This window comes from Bufo gargarizans, chromosome 7, assembly GCF_014858855.1.
Source record: "Bufo gargarizans isolate SCDJY-AF-19 chromosome 7, ASM1485885v1, whole genome shotgun sequence".
NCBI lineage: Eukaryota > Metazoa > Chordata > Amphibia > Anura > Bufonidae > Bufo > Bufo gargarizans.
Genome location: NC_058086.1, coordinates 27704032 through 27723308, shown reverse-complemented (window position 1 = coordinate 27723308; position 19277 = coordinate 27704032). Strand labels below are relative to the sequence as shown.

General features: G+C 44.8%; 1 protein-coding gene across 3 annotated transcripts in view; it reads right to left on the bottom strand.

Annotated features, from left to right (window-relative positions):
• The window catches only part of EPS15 (epidermal growth factor receptor pathway substrate 15), an 89277-nt gene that overhangs the window by 14894 nt on the left and 55106 nt on the right, over positions 1 to 19277 (bottom strand). For all 3 annotated transcript variants that reach the window (XM_044300439.1, XM_044300438.1, XM_044300442.1), the window contains 5 exons: positions 10708 to 10780; positions 4743 to 4904; positions 1699 to 1896; positions 534 to 740; positions 323 to 412 (listed from right to left, as the gene is read on the bottom strand). In XM_044300439.1, the coding sequence (XP_044156374.1) occupies positions 323 to 412; positions 534 to 740; positions 1699 to 1896; positions 4743 to 4904; positions 10708 to 10780 (730 nt within the window). The remainder of the gene's footprint in view (positions 1 to 322; positions 413 to 533; positions 741 to 1698; positions 1897 to 4742; positions 4905 to 10707; positions 10781 to 19277) is intronic.

Sequence of the window (19277 nt, the reverse complement as noted above, 5' to 3'; positions counted from 1 at the left end):
CAGTGTGACACCATAGACTATCATTATAAAATTTGTTGCGCGACATGTCGTCGTGTAGCCCTAGCCTTAGGATGAAGTTCTGTCGCTGAAATTTGCCAATACCAACACCAATTAGATTTTTTTTATTGGTAATGCTGGTCTACAAGCTGTATGTGCCCTGCTTTTACAAAACTACAAATTCCAGCATAACACCTGAACCTGGCATGCTGGGAGTTGTAGTTTTAAAACAGCTTGAGGGCTACACGCTAGAGAGCACTGCTTTATAACCATTACAGGCCAACTTATGGTCCAAATCGAAGCCCAAGACATCCAAGCTCCATACCTGTTCGGCTGGGGCTGGCACACTGGGAGCCTCGTCTTTTTCTTCCCCCTCGCTCCCTGAGGTATGGGTGATTTCTGGACTGCTTCTCACCTATAACGCCAATGTAGATGGTGAAGATTCATTTTCAGCACACAGCAGGACTATATGGGGACAGCATTACACAGATAACCATAACAAATCACATATTACACAATGCACATCGTACACGAACCGGGGAACTTTGGCTATGATTTTCCGGCTGGGCTAAGCTTTCGTACTCGGTCGTTTCATGAAGATTTGCTGGCTCGCTGCTGCTGTTACTCAGACTGGAATGATCTCCTGTGCCATTGACCACTGGCAGGTCTAAGTGGTGACGCCAGTTGATATGAAACTGATCATTTACATGGTTCTCAGTAGGCTTGACATCTTGAAGTTTGGCCTTGGAATGAGACAAAGAGACTGTTATAAAGAAATACATAAGAAACTGGAGATTCTCATAGCTAAAGGTAAAGCGCATCATGAACGGATATCCTCAATGTTTCATTGCACAACTATATATTTTATACAGGGTTAAAAAAAGCAAAAGAATAGCCAAACTCCCACCCAACTCAGCCAGTTTGATGTTCTCCAAAACACCAACCCCCCTATCGCCTACAAAACTGCACCTATTTCCCCCGTCATTCTTTCTGTGAACCTTTCCAAAGAAACATCTGCCATACCTGCTATTCCAAACACAGGCATCCTGCCCGAAATGTATACCGTGCATTATGCTTAAAAACAAAACAAAAAAACTGTATCCTATGGCCAACATATGCCACTATATGGCTATACAGTGGCATATGCTGGCGGCATCAAATGGATATGTCAGCAAATCCTACCTCAAGTGTACACAGTAAACACAGCAAGCACTGACTAAGACCTATAAACAAAATACTGTGATTTCATCAGGGGAAATTTTTTTATAAAAATATCATTTTCAATAAAAAGATAAACAACAAATAGGCCCCACTAACACCCATACTGTATACGCAGTCTCACTAGCCAATGATCTGCTGCAGGGATCAGCAACCTCCGGCACTCCAGCTGTTCTGAAACTACAACACAGTTACAACAACAGCCAAGAAAGTGTGCATGCTGGGAGTTGTAGTTTCACAGCAGCTGGAGTGCCGAAGGTTGCTGATCCCTGATCTACTGGATAAAATCCCTAATGTGGGAGCATCGGCCATGCAGAGGAGAACAGAGCTTGTGCTTACTGGACAAGCCCGTCAGGATTAATACGGATATGACAAATTATTAAATTATTGGAGATTAAAATAGTATGTCCAAATTCCAAGGCAGCAAAAATGCTGCAGATGTAACCCCATTTCCCACAGCGCGACTGCTGGGAAGTCTCTTACTAAGCGTAGCTCTTCCTTGCATTCGAGCAGCTGGTGCTCCAGGGGTGTGAGACGTTCCTTCCCTTGCTCCAGCTTCTCCTCCAGCTGTGCAGTCTCCTCCTGCAGTCTGTTCAGTTCCTCCTTGGCCATGCTCACTTCCTCTTCATAGCTGGAAATCTGCGTCTCCTGGCTGGATACCTCCGTTTGCAATAAAGAGATCTGGATAGATGGGTGAGAGGGATTAATTTGTGGAGACGATGGGAAAGCACAGTTGAGTTAGAAATCAAAATCTGGATTTTAGAGGATCCATGTTGACACAAATTCAGCACAAGATTGTTATTCAGAGCTTAAAGGGGTTGTCTCACCTGAGACATTGGTGGCATAATCGCTAGAAGTGAATGGAGTGGTGGACGCATTTGCACGGGGCACTCTCCATTCACTTCTATGGGTCTTCCGAAAATAGTCGGCTATTTTCAGATCTCCCAGAAAAATGAATGGACAGCAGTCTGCGCATGCACAGTGCACTCTCCTTCACTTTCTGGGGCCCAGGTAGGGGTCCCAGAGGTCTCTATCCGACATAGGTGGCATATCCTGGTGTCTCAGATGAGACAACCCCCTTGGAAAAAGGTAGTTCCAACAGACGTGAATGGGAGTTAAAGAAACGGCGTAGCACAGACCGCTCGACAGTTTTTTCCGTAATCCCAACTACCTTTTGCTGCAGCATATGACGGGTCATTATTCATGATCCGAGTGGGCCTTAGCAAAAAAATGTGTAATAATAAAATATAACTTTTATTAAGATTCTCCTAAAATTGGTAAGGTAATGATAAAAATAAGTCACTTAATAGGAATTGGGTCACTAGGTCTACTTTTCTTGTTTGAGGCGGGGGTCAATATAACGGGCGGCTCAGCTACGACACTGTATTTTCTCTCTTTCGGACCCTAGTCTCAGGTCAGGGAAGAGTCTAGTGGCTGTGTGTCAGAGCACTCGCCCTGAAAAGAGCGACCCCCAGCCTTGGGATACCTCGGTCCTAGTCTAAATCATACCCTTCCGATATAAAGTGATTCAAATGCTGAGATGGCTCGTACTAGAAGGCTTCAACTGCATACGACGGGTTGGCCGATCTCATCTATGAACGGCTGTTATGGGGTTGGGAACACCTCTCTAAAACGCTGTCCCATATCGACCACTAACGTTCTGTATGACAACCTTCTAATTATAAAGATGTCAATGTAAGTGGCAGATTTTTAGTCTTCATGTAGCTTTAGTGACGTATCTACAAAAGGACAGCCATAGCATAAGGGGCTCCGCGTGCTTAGCATTGTAGCTTTGAGGCTAACCCAGATATCCAACACATGCCGATTCAGAGAATAATCAAAATGGCTTCATATAGCGAGTAAGATCTTCCATTGTAGGCGATCTTACTTGTGATTGGGAAAAACAGAGCTTGCATGTGCTACCAGCCTAAAACAAGAATATATTATCTGTGGGAAGAAAGCATTAAAGGAGTTCTCTCACTTCAGCAAGACACATTTTTTTATGTAGACAAAGTCAATACAATACACTTACTAATGTATTGTGATTGTCCATATTGCCTCCTTTGCTGGCTGGATTCATTTTTCCATCTCATTATACACTGCTCGTTACTACGGTTAAGACCACCCTGAAATCCAGCAGCGGTGGTCGAGCTTGCACACTAAAGGAAAAAGTGTCGGCCTCTGGTGGCCAGGACTGTAGGAGCCCACACAGGCTAGCGTTTTTTCCTATAGTGTGCAAGCACGACCACCATTGATGGATTGCAGGGTGGTCATAACCACTAACAGTGTATAATGTGATGGAAAAATTATTACAGCCAGCAAAGGAAGCAATATGGACAATCACAATACATTAGTAAGTGCCTTGTAATAACTTTCTCTACATGATAAATGCCATCTGCTGAAGTGAGACAATACCTTTAATAATGGAATAATCAAAGCATGATCCCAGTGATACCTGAAAGTTTGCCTGCTAATTATAATCTACGGTCCTGACTATAGGGAGAGGTACTACAGAAACTACTGCTGGGACAGATCCACCTGGCACCAAACAAAACTTAGAGATTAAAAGGGTTTTCTGAGATTTTGAAACTGTTGATTTATCCTCTGCATAGGCCACCTTCACTTCAATGGGGCTGAGCTGCGCCTAGGTAATGTAACTGATTAAAGGGGTTCTCCGGGAATTAAGAAAATGAAAATACATAACTATTACTTTATTATAAATATATTCCCAAATACCTTTCATTAGTTATAATGGCTCGTTTTGTCAAAGAGAAACAAAATGGCCGCTGTCCTATTAGTGCACACAAAGCCTGTTCTAATCAGACAGGAGGACAAGTTACTTCAGAGCACTGAGGTAAAGAGCTGCCTCATCCTCCTCTACTACTGGTCAGGGATTATGATCCTGAATACAGATGAGAATATCTTCAGCTGAATCTCTGAAGGAATGGAGTTCACGAGGAGACATGAAGTACAGAGAGGACGGACAGGACAGACTGTGGTAATGAAGACTGCACACAAGAGCTGCTGCTCATTAGCCACATCTGCTCATGAACTCCTTTCCAACAGAGATTCAGCTGATGACTATATTAAACTGTATTCAGGATCATAATCCCTGACAAGTAGAGCAGAGAGGAGGATGAGGCAGCCCTTTAGCTCAGTGTTGTGAAGTAACTTGTCCTCCTGTCTGATTAGGACAGCCTTTGTGTGCACTAATAGGACAGCGGCCATTTTGTTTTTCCTAATCATTGCTCCCCATACAAAACAAGCCATTACAACTAATGTAAGATATTTGGGAATATATTTATAATTAAGTAATATTTAAGTATTTTCATTTTCTTAATTCCCGGAGAACCCCTTTAAGGTGACATCACATGGCCTTGACTAAGCTCAGAGAAGGCCGCAATTGCCTTCTTAAACAGCTTATCAGTGGAGGTCCTGGGTGTCAGACCCCACCGATCAGATATTAATGACCTATCCAGAGGAAGTCTTGGAAAACTAGACATCATATGACTTCACAAGGAACATACCAGCTTGGTCTCCTCTGCACACTGCAGCCGCAGCTCCTGTAGTTGGCTCTCCAGTGTTGCTTTTTGTTCATCGAGCCCGGCCAGGACCTCTTCTATCTCCAGCTTCTGAGCTTGAAGATTCTGCAAGTTAGCGTTCTCTCGCAACACCTCATCCTGCAGGTCCTAAAGAATCAAGCCTCAAATAGTGAGCAAGAGACAATAAGGTGGGCATTTCCCAGAGCCCAGGGGTCTCTCGGGAATTCTGCTGTGTAGAAATTGTAGAGACCTGCCACACCCATCACTAGAAGCATCGTTCTGCTGTCAGAGCCCGGACAAGGCGTCGGTCTCACCCGTATTTTGGGCTCCCTCTGGACACTCATTTGTAATAGCCTCCTCCCCAGCATCCAGGGTTTTATTGAGATTTCCATAGACAGACCGATATGAAAAAGCCTGAATAAACCGTACACTATACAATGTAGTCTACCTATTTTATCCTGATGAAAAATTCATACCCTTCTCACAAAGGTTCCAGATTAAGCGTTAATCAGCTTTGTGACCCGCGAGGATTTAATTAACATTGTACTTCCCCTGCATAACCTTTCCATTATTTAACATTAAATATATTAAGGCCAATTAAGTACAATGACTGCAAAATGAAGATAATAAGGAAACTGTGAACTTTCAGAAGATGACATTAATGAAAAATGTTAAATTATAATAAGCCTACAAATAAAATAATTTTCTTTAGAGTGTAGACTACACATAATACCAGTGTTCTGAGTTTACAGCAAATGCCATTTATCATGTAGAGGAAGTTAATACAAGGCACTTACTAATGTATTGTGACACTGCCTCCTTTGCTGGTTTGATTCATGCTTCCATCACATTACACACTGCTCGTTTCCAGGGATTACGACCACCCTGCAATCCAGCAGTGGTGGACGTGCTTGCACACTGCAGGAAAACGCTCCAGCCTCTGTAGCAGCAGGAACTGTGAGCGTCCATAGGCATCCAGCTCCCATCCCGACCACCTCATATCTGCGCTGCAGGGGTGGTCGTAACCCCTGGAAACGAGCAGTGTATAATGTGATGGAAAAATGAATCAAGACGGCAAAGGAGGCAATATGGACAATCGCAGTACATTAGTAAGTGCCTGGTTATAACTTTTTCTTCATGATAAATGCCATCTGTGGAAGTGGGAAAACCCCTTTAATTGGAATAATCAAAGCATGATCCCAGTGATACCTGAAAGTTCGCCTGCTAATTATGATCTGCGGTCTACAGTGCCTTGTATTAACTTTGCCTACATGATAAATGCCTTTTGCAAGTAAGACAACCCATTATCTACTAAACAAATGCTATTAAAAGGGGCATCCCACAACCTATCCTCAGGATAGGTCATCAATATAAGATCAGTGGGGGTCAGCCACCGGTGCTGGAAACTATAGGGTGGAAGGAAGGCTCCATGTACTGTATAGTTTCAGGTGCCAGAATACGATCTGCAGCACCCCGACATGGTCACTACAGAGGGGACAGTACATTCCGTTTTCAGCTCCGTCCACTGTATAGTTTGTGGCGCGGGCACATGCCCAAAAGAGCTGATTGGTAGAGAAGCCGGGAGTCAAACTCCATCGAGCTGATATTGATGACCTATCCTGAAGTCGGGTCATGAATATCTAAGTTCTGGAAAACCCCTTTGAGTGGTTTCTGGGGTATATAGGTTTCTGGCAAAACTACAACCACTAGCCCTAAAGCCTATGAACACCATTGCGCCAAATCTTTTTATTGTTTATTTGCTTCCTAAATAAGTTTTTTTTTTACTTTACTACTGATGACCTGTCCTCTGTATAGGTCATCAGTATCTGATCCGTGGGGGTCTGGCATCCGGGACCCCCGCCAATTAGCTATTTGAGAAGGCACCAGCATTTGCAGCCTTCTGTCAGTTTAGTCTAAGCCATTTCAGGACATGTTCATTGTGGCCTAGATGCAGCTCATCCTCATTGAAGTGAATAGGGCTGAGCTACGATACCAAGCACAGCCACTAGCAAATGGACGCTGTGCTTGGTGAGCAGGGAGAAGGCCGCGGCACTATTTCGAATGACAGTGCCTTCTCAAACAGCTGATCCGGGGGGGGGGGGTGTCCCAGATGTCGGATCCCCACCGATCAGATACTGATGACCTATCCAGAGGTTAAGCCATCAGTAGAAAATTCTCAGAAAAAAACTTTTAAAGAAGGTCATCACCTTTATGCTGCCCATACTAACGGCAGAATAACGTAGAGACAGGTGAGCTGATTTCAACGGTCGGTCATTTATAAGTTAAAAGTAAGTGGTTGCCGAGAACCAACATCACAATCATTACAGACCGGGCCTGGAGAAGAGTCCCGGCCACCTGAGAAGAGTCCTGGTTATTCAGGACTTCCTGCTCTCCTGCTGATGGCTGGCCGTCTTCTACCTAGTTTTCTCCCTTTCTCTCTAGGAGAGAACTGCCAATCATCAGCAGATGGTCGAGAGAGCAGGAGATTATAATAACCAGGACTCTTCTCAGGTAGATGTGACTCTTTTCAAGGCCGGTGCTGCAAGGATTACGATGCCGGTTCTCAGCAACCACTTACTTTTAGCTGATGAGTCACACACCGCTGACATCAGCATTTCTGGCACTACTTTATACTGCCCTCAGTGAGGTTAGCATAACATTGATGACAGGTTCCCTTTAAGCGACTTTTTTAAACAAACAGTCTCCTTCAAAAATTTCCTATCATTTTGTTTCAGCAGAGAGTGCTTTAAGTCCTTCACCTACCTAGCCGGTGGTGGTGCTGCTGAAGCGGACATAAATCTATCAGAGAGCTGATGCTGTTTCCGATGGCTCTCTCTGCTCTCCCCCTTCCTTCTCTCAGGGTTTGAAAGAGCAGCAGGGAGGGGGAAGAGATGCACATGGTCTAGAGCAGGGCTGGCCAACCTGCGGCTCTCCAGCTGTTGTGAAACTACAATTCCCACCATGCTCTGCTGTAGGCTGCCTGGGCATGCTGGGAGTTGTAGTTTTGCAACAGCTGGAGAGCCGCAGGTTGGCCATCCCTGGTCTAGAGGAATAGAGAATGTAAGAAGAGCAGCTCATAAAGGCTGCAGACAGGAAGAAAAGCACACACAAAGATTGCAGGGGGAAGACAGCAGCATCCAGGGCACACAGATCCAGCATGTGTTACAGGGAGGAAAGACAAACTAGGAGCAGGTTGTAAACTGGAGGTCTGAAAATGAATGAAGGAATGAATATTGCAGTCTGAGACTTAGAGCAAGCATTTTATTCAAGGTGACTGCTAACATATGTAAAAATCACGTCAAGGGTGTCCATAACCTTTAATGAAACATGATTTGTTGCAGTGGACAGTCACTTTGAAGTGATAAAATAACCCAATCCCAGTTGCAGGGACCATGAAGGAAGCGTGTTCTCTTCACCATGTAGCCACTCACGGTGCAGGAGACATGAAAGTCGGCAAAGAGATGCATGAGTAAACCTGGGGCCCCTTCACTCATGATTGATGGGGGTCCTAGAGGTTGGACACTATCCAATCAGAAAGTGATGGGATATGTTAGTGATATGCTATCACTTTATGACATGGGAAAACCGCTGTAACCGCAGCCCAGTCTCTGTTCAGCCGGAGTAGGGAATGGCAGGGGCTAGAGGTGCTAAGCTCCAGAGCAATCAATCACAAATCTAGGCTCCTATCCCAGATCACCAGACCAAGAGCATAGTGCTACTGCATGAGGATAACCCCTATTAGGACCTATGAATGTCATGCCCCTTCCAAAAGGCAGAGCAGAGGGCCGCTAAGTAAAGACGGCTACACGCTTTTAGTAGCACTCCCAGTCTCCCACAAAACTTTTTATTCTATGACCTGTTAGAAAGGTGCATGATGTAATATGTAGAGAAGTAATCTTCCTACCAGTGACTTTGTGAGTTATAACCTCCCTTCTGATCCTGAGCGGTGTCATGTGACCAGCACTCTGAATTCCAACTGACACAGGACAGGAAGTCAGTTACTTCTCTATTCATTCCTATGAGACTGACATTGAGGCTCCCATAGAGAAACTGGCTTCCTGTCCATACATAGGATGCTGTGTTATTTGGAAAGTCACATGACACAGCTGAGGATCAGAAGAGAGGTTATAACTTACAAATATAGTCACTGGTAAGAAAATTACCTTCGCTGCAGTTTACATCATGTAGCTTTCTAACAGGTCATAGAATAAAAACATTAGCGAGAGTGCTTCTTTAATATGGGTTGGCTGAATGCTTATTTAACTGCTGAAATAACTCATATATTGAGATCTATGGACTTTCTATAGAAAACATTTATGAAAGGTCATCTCCCTCAAAATATGGAGGTATAGCCCTTTAACCTGAGGCAAATTCAGTTTGCTGCCCTAGCGCTGTATGTAAGGACCCTGGCTAAGGCAGAGATGCTCCTCTGTGTCCTTCTATGGCATTCAGCACCTATGGCACATCACCCCTACCACCCACATCCTGGCTATGCCCCTGTTCACACAGAAGTCTGTGTTCTTCAGTTGCCCTTCTCATTGCAACTGGTGCAGAAAACCACAACCAAGTTCAGACATTCTGGAGCTTGTGGAGACCTGTCTATAGTCTCTTGGTCATCAAAGCTATAAAGAAGTAAACTAACATGGCTGATCCCGCCTGCTCCCCCTTTTCTCCAGCATGGCGCCCCCCCTGTGGTGCTCCTACTCTGCCCAGTACTGACATACACCATTTCTAAAATCAAGATAAATATTCCATGCATGTCCTTGCACCAAGGCTGTTCTAATGTTATGGGAAAATATAACGGATCCCTAAGCCTAACTATTCACAGTTCACCTTTATATCCTGCAGTCCTATGTAAAAGGTCTGCACTGTAAAAGCCTCTCTGGGGCTGCATTATCTATGAAAACGCCCTAAAATCATACATGGCCTGCAGTCCTATGCAAATCTATTGTAAAATAAAGTGGTGCCGAATGGCAAACACGGCTCTGCTACATTTGGATTCTACTTACAATTGGTCAGGGCAGAGAATAATGGCTGATAAGGCACTGCTGTGCTCTAAGGAGACTGCAGTTACTTAGTGATGGGCTCTGTGTATTAGATTTCACATATAGGTCAGATGAAGGTTAAGCAGAACTGAAGGCCATACAGGGCCGATTATAGAAAAAAAAATAAACAATGGTCAAAGTGTTTTTTGAGGATTTATTTTTTTTAGATGGAGGGGGGTGTCATTGTGCTACCAAAAAAAAAAGAGAAAGTCAAAATTGCATATAACTATATACCTATGAGCCTAACGATGCATGCACTGGCCTATCTGACTGCCACCGCCTGATCAAGCAAAGCTTAAAGATGTAGCAGAGCTGAGTTTGTTAAACAGGTTGTATTTTTACATAGGTAAACCTATTGCACTGTATTATTAAACAAGATCGTTAAATGACAAACTCAACCCTGCTACATCTGACTAGAACACCAACACTTGACGTTGGGGTCATGAAGCATAGTCATGTGACCAGGTTTACTCCGCGGGCGGTAGACTCTTCTACAATTCCTGGGGGGACCAGTCTATTCCTAATAATATGGAGCAGTCTGTGGATAAGTACAAGCCAAGACGCTCTGGGACGAAGCAGCTGGAAAATATACAAGGAAAGCTCATCGATATTTTGCGGGGTACTTGAGGATACAAATATTTCCCATGCTACAACCCAGGTCATGCTGGGACTTGCAGTTCGGAAACCATTAGGTATGCCGCAAGTTGTATATGTTGACTATGAAGGCATTCCTATGGTTCTGTACGTATGCCCATTCATTCCTATGGTTCTGTACGTATGCCCATTCATTCCTATGGTTCTATACGTATACCCATTCATTCCTATGTACTGCCATGCCAAGCTAATGATGGCGTGGCGGCGCTGGGCACTGCTGGATCTCATACATCAATCATGGCCTCACTTACCTGAACCTCACTGGTCCTCTTCTTCACCGTGTCTTCCTTCTCCTTCAGTTCCTGCTCCACGTTTGTCTTCTCCCTAGAAGACCAGCAAACCATACAGGAATATCTCAAGACAGCGGGCATGCTAATCCAGCCCCCTAAACCGGAGTCCCACTTCAGGTACATGTTATGGGGGAGCTCCGCACTGGAACGGTTCAGGCCTAGGGAGCACTAAAACCAACGCCTCATTGTGGAGGAGCGCCCGGGGAGAATGGGAAAAGCTATAGGAGGAGAGGAATGAATGAAATAGTCTGGGATGAGCTCACTGTTGCTAAGGAGAAAGCAGCAAAAGGCGAAATGCTGAGGGTTCAGGAGGGAGGGGGAAGCAACAGACGGGCACGCCGAGCGTTTAACCCTCTGCCGTCCAGCGGCAAGCAAAATTACAGATGCCAAAAGGATCATAGCGTCACCAGCTGCACGGTGCCAGGAGGATGCGTCTGCATCGATCGGGAACTGTGCATTACGGAATATGAAAAGATCACATTTGCTGACAGCTATTGACTCACGGAGGTGATTTATTTCACACCGTAGCAGCTTAATTGACCCGCTGAGACCCTGTACACACTGCCGGCCGCGTCCGTCGCAGCAATTAAATGTCTCTGCAAATTTGGGTAAAGCTTGACAAGCATTGACAATACTGACAAAAGAGCTGCTGACAACGCCCCCGATTAACAGGTTGGGTGCTTTTAATAACCCCGCTTTAGAGGATTGTGCGAGCCCATCAGGGGGGCCTTTTGGCAAGTCACAGTATTAGGCAAGAGAAATAACGGATGTGCTACCTTCCAGCGTTTACACTAGGCTTACGACTTTTCAATTGCCACTTGTGCAAAAATGTTTGCACAAGTGCCGCTTCTACGCCACCCTTGCCTTGCTTTCTGGTTTGGACATGGTCTTTGGGCCCCCACAGATCTATCCTCATTTACACCTAATTTCTATCCACATGGACGGAGGATGCGCTCATTTAATGACAATGCATGCACCCAGTCGTAAACTAAGAGCATCCCCCGGCGGGGCAGGGTATATCAAGATCGTCATAGAAAATCTCCAGTTTTGATTAAAAAACAAAGGGGGAGATTAAAATAAAAAACGCTGGGGCCAGATGTTACATATTGGGCCGCAATTACATGAAATTACAACGCTGCGGTTTTCAATCCACCCATGCCCAGGAAGGTTTTTCTTTACCGGTGTTTTCACATAGACTTCACTAAAGCAAAAAAACACAAGTAAATCGTTGTGCGACTAATACAGATCAACCCCCCCAAAAAACTCTAAACACGCTGATGCTGTCCAGGGTGATTAGACAGTATCGGAGGTAAGAGTACCTCTTCCCTTTAAGTGAAGGCTCCTGGTAGTCACCCGGATTCAGGTAATCGAGGACAGAATTATCCGGAGTGCAAACTAAGGAATAGGGGGGTGTAAAAAAATAAAAAATAAAATAAAAAAGTGATACGCAAAGTAGGACTGCGACAATACATAAATGTACTGTTGCTTAACGGGAGTCTGTCCCCACATTTTCACGCTGCTTCTTTGCCCTGCAGGTGACACAGTGTCAAAAACCAAGCCTTCTGGTCCCGCGATTCTTTTTCAAAACCTTAGAAAAATCTAATTTCAGTTATATGCAAAATTAGTTAAAAAGAGCCCAAGGGGCAGCCCCAGGAACTCCCATCTGTATAAACCCTGCTCTTTCACTTGACGTCTTCCCTCCACTTCCTTCAGCTCTCTACATCAGTGGGCGTCCCGCTGGACTTGAGGAGCGCTTGCGCAGACAGTACTCCTCTGTGGTCATGAGTAAGGCCTCATGCACACGAGTTTTTTTTTCACGGTCCGCAAAAACGGGGTCCGTGGGTCCGTGATCCGTGACCGTTTTTTCGTCCGTGGGTCTTCCTCGATTTTTGGAGGATCCACGGACATGAAAAAAGAGTCGTTTTGGTGTCCGCCTGGCCGTGCGGAGCCAAACGGATCCGTCCTGAATTACAATGCAAGTCAATGGGGACGGATCCGTTTGATGTTGACACAATATGGTGCCATTTCAAACGGATCCGTCCCCATTGACTTTCAATGTAAAGTCTGGAGTTTTCTCCAATCCGATGGTATATTTTAACTTGAAGCGTCCCCATCACCATGGGAACGCCTCTATGTTAGAATATACTGTCGGATATGAGCTACTTCGTGAACCTCAGATCCGACAGTATATTCTAACACAGAGGCGTTCCCATGGTGATGGGGACGCTTCAGGTTAGAATACACTACAAACTTTGTACAAGACTGCCCCCTGCTGCCTGGCAGCACCCGATCTCTTACTGGGGGATATGATAGCACAATTAACCCCTTTAGGTGCGGCATCAGGGCTGTCAGGCAGCAGGGGGCAGCGCCCCCCCCCCTCCCCAGTTTGAATATCGTTGGTGGCACAGTGTGCCCCCACCATCGCCCCCCCCCCTCCCTCCATTGTATTAAATCGTTGGTGGCACAGTGTGCCAACCACCATCGACCAATCTTGTGTGCATCCGTGTTCTTTCACGGACCCATTGACTTGAATGGGTCCGTGAACCGTTGTCCGTCAAAAAAATAGGACAGGTCATATTTTTTTGACGGACAGGATACACGGATCACGGCCTCGGCTGCAAAACGGTGCATTTTCCGATTTTTCCACGGACCCATTGAAAGTCAATGGGTCCGCGAAAAAAAACGGAAAACGGCACAACGGCCACGGATGCACACAACGGTCGTGTGCATGAGGCCTAAGGGTCTCAAATCCATGATCAAAAACGCGTAGACGTTGTTTATGCACTGTGTTATATTTGGATTTTACTGCTTGGAAGAATAAAAGGCATCGCTTTTATTGGAAGCTGGATCCATTTCTTTATTCAAAGTACCCCTCTGTGTGCACCGGCAGTGAAGAAGGACCTATAAAATACAGCTGTGGTATACGTGCAATGTACTGGTATAAGCTTTCCCAGCTCATAAGCCATACGCAGTGTGAATGCACCCTCCACCCGATCCAATGCTCACTTTTACGCCCCATTTACCAGTGAAGTTAGACACAATGCCAATTAACAGAACAGCACGATCCAAATTTTAGGTTCCGGTACTGCATTCCAGGTTTTTGTACAGGCAATAACCGATTAGGAAAATGTCTGTCACAGTTTGATAGGGCATGTTTGTGAACAGACGGTGAAGCGCTGCCATGTGCCCGTGTCTGCCTCTGAACAGAACATCCAGCACTCCATAGAATCATTTTGATTCCTGTGCCAGAATAAAAACCTGACAAAATGCATATAAACGAATACTGTATAATAACATGCAGATGGGGTTCAGAAAATCAGTGTGACTCAGTGGTGAATCTGCAGCACAAGCCGCATGTAACATATATTCTGGGGCGGAGTTGCCGCAGACATAAATTTGTGGCTGGATAGTTCATCAATATCATATATCGGCAGGGGACCGACTCCCAGATCCCCCGTACATCGGTCACATGGCCTTGTTGTAGCTCAGCCCCATACAAGCCAATGGGACTGAGCTGCAATACCAAGAACAGCCACTATACATGTACGGCGCTGTGCTTGGTAAGCTGCCGGGAGCTCCAGCGAGTGTCACGGCTCCCTGAAACAGCTGATCGGCACAGGTGACGGGACTCTAATCCCCACCAATGCGATAATGATTACTTAGGGCTCATTCAGACGGCCGTATACTGTCCACAAAAATGCAGATCCGTTTTTTTGCAGACAGCTCTGCAGGTCTGCAAAAAAACGGATTGAATTACGTTATTTTGCTAATCCATAGACTTCCACAGGGCCATGTCCTGATTTTCACTGACATGTTTCATTTTTTTTTGCTGAGCTGTGCTATGGAAGAAAAGGGCCCCATAGATCTGAATGGGACAGCATCTAATCTGCAAAAAAACTGATCCGCATTTTTGCGGACATCATATGGCCGTCTGAATGAGCCCTTATCCTGAGGATAGGTCATCATTAGCATTTCCCAAATAACCCCTTAAATGTCATGGCTTCCCTTCACAAACGGCAGCCATGACTCTGCGCTGGATTAGTCCTACAACGGGTACAAACTGTGTCAGACCCCACTAAATAATAGGTCCACCAACATTTCGGTAATTTTGACATAAGAATACCGCTACCATCTTACCATCAAAAGTGCCGCAATAAACACTGTTGTGACAAGGAAAAGCTGCTTAAAACTTCCTGACTTCATAGCAATAAACGTTTCCTTACAACTGAACACATATATGCCATGAGTGTCAAACTGGTGGTGGTCTGGCAGCAGTCTTCAAGACAGAGTAGTCCAACTAGGATGTTGTCCCAGTGAAAACTCTGAGTGATGGGGTCTGACCACTGGGATCCCCACAAATCACAAAAACTGGGGTCCCATGTCTTCCGTTTGAATGGACCTACGGTCAAACACGTGCACTGCTGCTCCATTCAAGCTCTATGAAACTGCTAGAGACAACTGAGTGCCAGCGCCACCTCTTGGAAGTGGCCTCCTACGAGTCAAAATCTGACTTTCCAACAAGCCTTGAGATTTGACAAGTGAACATTGCCTTGGGAGATAGTGCTTTGCACTTATGCTCTGGAGAAGTTGTCATTCAGGAACAATTCCTTCAAAGGGTCTGGACACCATTGGGGGCATTTATTTTATTATTGCATTGTACTCATTTTGAGCTGAAAATCTTTTTTTTTTACAGTTGGTCTTTATTAAAAATGTTGAGCCCCTTACTCTGTACAGCCTTGAGATTCTCTATTAGCAAGCTCTGTGTTTTCACCATGTTCCGTCAGGCAGCTCAGCTGATGGCTCCTGATCTCTGACCTTAGAAACACTCATTATAGCTAAATTCTCATCTTACTGATAAGAATGCGAAAGTGTTTTAAGCTATTAGTAATTTAAAGATAAGGGTTATTACAGGGAGTGCAGAATTATTAGGCAAATGAGTATTTTGACCACATCCTCCTCTTTATGCATGTTGTCTTACTCCAAGCTGTATAGGCTCGAAAGCCTACTACCAATTAAGCATATTAGGTGATGTGCATCTCTGTAATGAGAAGGGGTGTGGTCTAATGACATCAACACCCTATATCAGGTGTGCATAATTATTAGGCAACTTCCTTTCCTTTGGCAAAATGGGTCAAAAGAAGGACTTGACAGGCTCAGAAAAGTCACAAATAGTGAGATATCTTGCAGAGGGATGCAGCACTCTTAAAATTGCAAAGCTTCTGAAGCGTGATCATCGAACAATCAAGCGTTTCATTCAAAATAGTCAACAGGGTCGCAAGAAGCGTGTGGAAAAACCAAGGCGCAAAATAACTGCCCATGAACTGAGAAAAGTCAAGCGTGCAGCTGCCAAGATGCCACTTGCCACCAGTTTGGCCATATTTCAGAGCTGCCACATCACTGGAGTGCCCAAAAGCACAAGGTGTGCAATACTCAGAGACATGGCCAAGGTAAGAAAGGCTGAAAGACGACCACCACTGAACAAGACACACAAGCTGAAACGTCAAGACTGGGCCAAGAAATATCTCAAGACTGATTTTTCTAAGGTTTTATGGACTGATGAAATGAGAGTGAGTCTTGATGGGCCAGATGGATGGGCCCGTGGCTGGATTGGTAAAGGGCAGAGAGCTCCAGTCCGACTCAGACGCCAGCAAGGTGGAGGTGGAGTACTGGTTTGGGCTGGTATCATCAAAGATGAGCTTGTGGGGCCTTTTTGGGTTGAGGATGGAGTCAAGCTCAACTCCCAGTCCTACTGCCAGTTTCTGGAAGACACCTTCTTCAAGCAGTGGTACAGGAAGAAGTCTGCATCCTTCAAGAAAAACATGATTTTCATGCAGGACAATGCTCCATCACACGCGTCCAAGTACTCCACAACGTGGCTGGCAAGAAAGGGTATAAAAGAAGAAAATCTAATGACATGGCCTCCTTGTTCATCTGATCTGAACCCCATTGAGAACCTGTGGTCCATCATCAAATGTGAGATTTACAAGGAGGGAAAACAGTCCACCTCTCTGAACAGTGTCTGGGAGGCTGTGGTTGCTGCTGCACGCAATGTTGATGGTGAACAGATCAAAACACTGACAGAATCCATGGATGGCGGCTTCTGAGTGTCCTTGCAAAGAAAGGTGGCTATATTGGTCACTGATTTGTTTTTGTTTTGTTTTTGAATGTCAGAAATGTATATTTGTGAATGTTGAGATGTTATATTGGTTTTACTGGTAAAAAAAAATAATTGAAATGGGTATATATTTGTTTTTTGTTAAGTTGCCTAATAATTATGCACAGTAATAATCACCTGCACACACAGATATCCCCCTAAAATAGCTAAAACTAAAAACAAACTAAAAACTACTTCCAAAAATATTCAGCTTTGATATTAATGAGTTTTTTGGGTTCATTGAGAACATGGTTGTTGTTCAATAATAAAATTAATCCTCAAAAATACAACTTGCCTAATAATTCTGCACTCCCTGCAGATGACCGGCACAAAGTAAAAGCACGATTCTCCCAGCTAGGCAGAAGTTAACCCTTGATGACAAAGCTGCTGAATATTTTCAATAAAGACCAATTGAAAAAATTATTTTAAGCCCAAAATAAGCAAAATGCAATCCTAAAAATATAGCAAGATGAAAACAATACAACGGCGCCAACGTCTATTCAACTTCCACAAAGCTGTGACCTTCCACCTTCTCATCCCAGACATAATCGGCCATGCTGTAATTTTGCATCTGAGGCTCGTTCAACGTGGGCAAATCGTAAACCAACCCTTTAAATGCCAGTGCATATCCACTATGCTTTACACACTCACCCTTGGTTATCCGCAGGATAAGGGCAGGGTGCCTTTAAACAATCGCTCAGCGCACGCAGCATTATAATTGGTCAGTGCCCGTCTGAGTCAGAAACATAATTAAACAATAAAAGGATGAAGATGAGATGAAAGTAGCGCTGGCTGCGAGCAGAAAACGAGAGGTACACCTGCGGCTGCCTTCCCCGCTGCTTCCAAGACACAGAATCCTTCAGAGACTTGGAAGAGGAAAAATAGAAATATGCAAGAAAAGAAAAATAAAAAACCCTAAAAATGATGTGGCTTAATCAAAGATGAACGGGTTAATGAGTCCTGGACACGCAGAGGTGTGGGCGTTAGGAGTCCATCTTCTGGGTTCCTTGGAGGACATCGAGGGCGAGAGTGAGTACACCATCACAGATCCACACCGGTTGTTAGCTCACACCCAAGAGACTTACAATATAAACAGCAGCAGAGCCCATAGCAATAGTCAGACTTCCATAAGCTCCACAGGGCGCACACAAAGCGCCATTTACTACCTGACCTGAAGCCGTTTGCAGATACAAAGCTGTTTTTTGTCAGTCTGTGTCTGCTATCCCACAAACAGAATGCAGGCAGCATACAATGGAAGCGTGCACTATATTAAAGGGAGTCTGTCAGCGGGAAATTCACTGATAAGCCAGACACAGCGCCTTGCAGGACTAGCTCAGCTGAAAGTAATGATACCTTTCACTTAGCGATCCGTTGCTTCTAGTGTTGAGCGAATAGAGTTTCTGATCCAAGATCCGAAGTTGAAGTCAATTTGTTTTCAACTTCGTTTGAATGCTGTACGAAGTCTGTCTCCATACAGAATTAAAATGTATGGCCTCCGACGAGGTGAACACCGTTATCACAGAAGTCCCGTGAGAATAACTTCGGCCGTCAATTTTTAAACTTAATCGGCTTCGGATACAAGTTTAAAAATCAAAATCCAAAATTATCCACCGAAGTCCAGCGAGACTTTTGTGATAACCAAATTCCCTCATCGGAGCCCATACATTTGAATGCTGTATAGAGACGAATCTCCGTAAAGCATTCAAACGGTTTTACACGAAATGAATCGACTTCGGATCTTTGATCCAAAGCTCTGTTCGCTCAACACTAGTTGCTGCATTCTGGAGAAAAAAAGTACTTTTAGGCTTCTTTCACATGAGCGAGTTTTCCGTCTGCGTGCAATGAGTGTAGTGAACGCATTGTATCCGGACTGAATCCTGACGCATTCATTATCGGCGATTTGTGCTGGTGACGATTTCTAGGAATCAAAAAGAACAGTTACGGCCACCGTCATAAAGCTGGCTGGACGGCCCATTAATAAGAGCTGCAGGTACGCAGGGCATTCTGAAAAACCTATTTTTTGCAGAAAAAAAAAATCCCTTTGGCAGGCCGCAGGACTCAGGGCAGGTGGGTGCAGGCTGAAGCGGGACACGATGTACCTTGTGAGCGGGGATAAAAAAAGAAAGCAAAAAATGAGAACGCTTGCACTTTCTAGAGGCCTCACTGTGTTTGTTAGAGAGAGGCCGAGTCGTCCCTCCGAGACTCGGTAACCAGGGAGTCAAGCCTTTCAGACTGTCGCCAGGCACAGAACGATTCCCTAACAGCTTCCATGCCAAAGAGCAACCGTCCAAATAAAGGAATGCCTTAAAGTAATATGGTGGGCTCTATGGGAACCAATACAACAGAAGAAGACAAACCATCTACCTACAGCAAACCC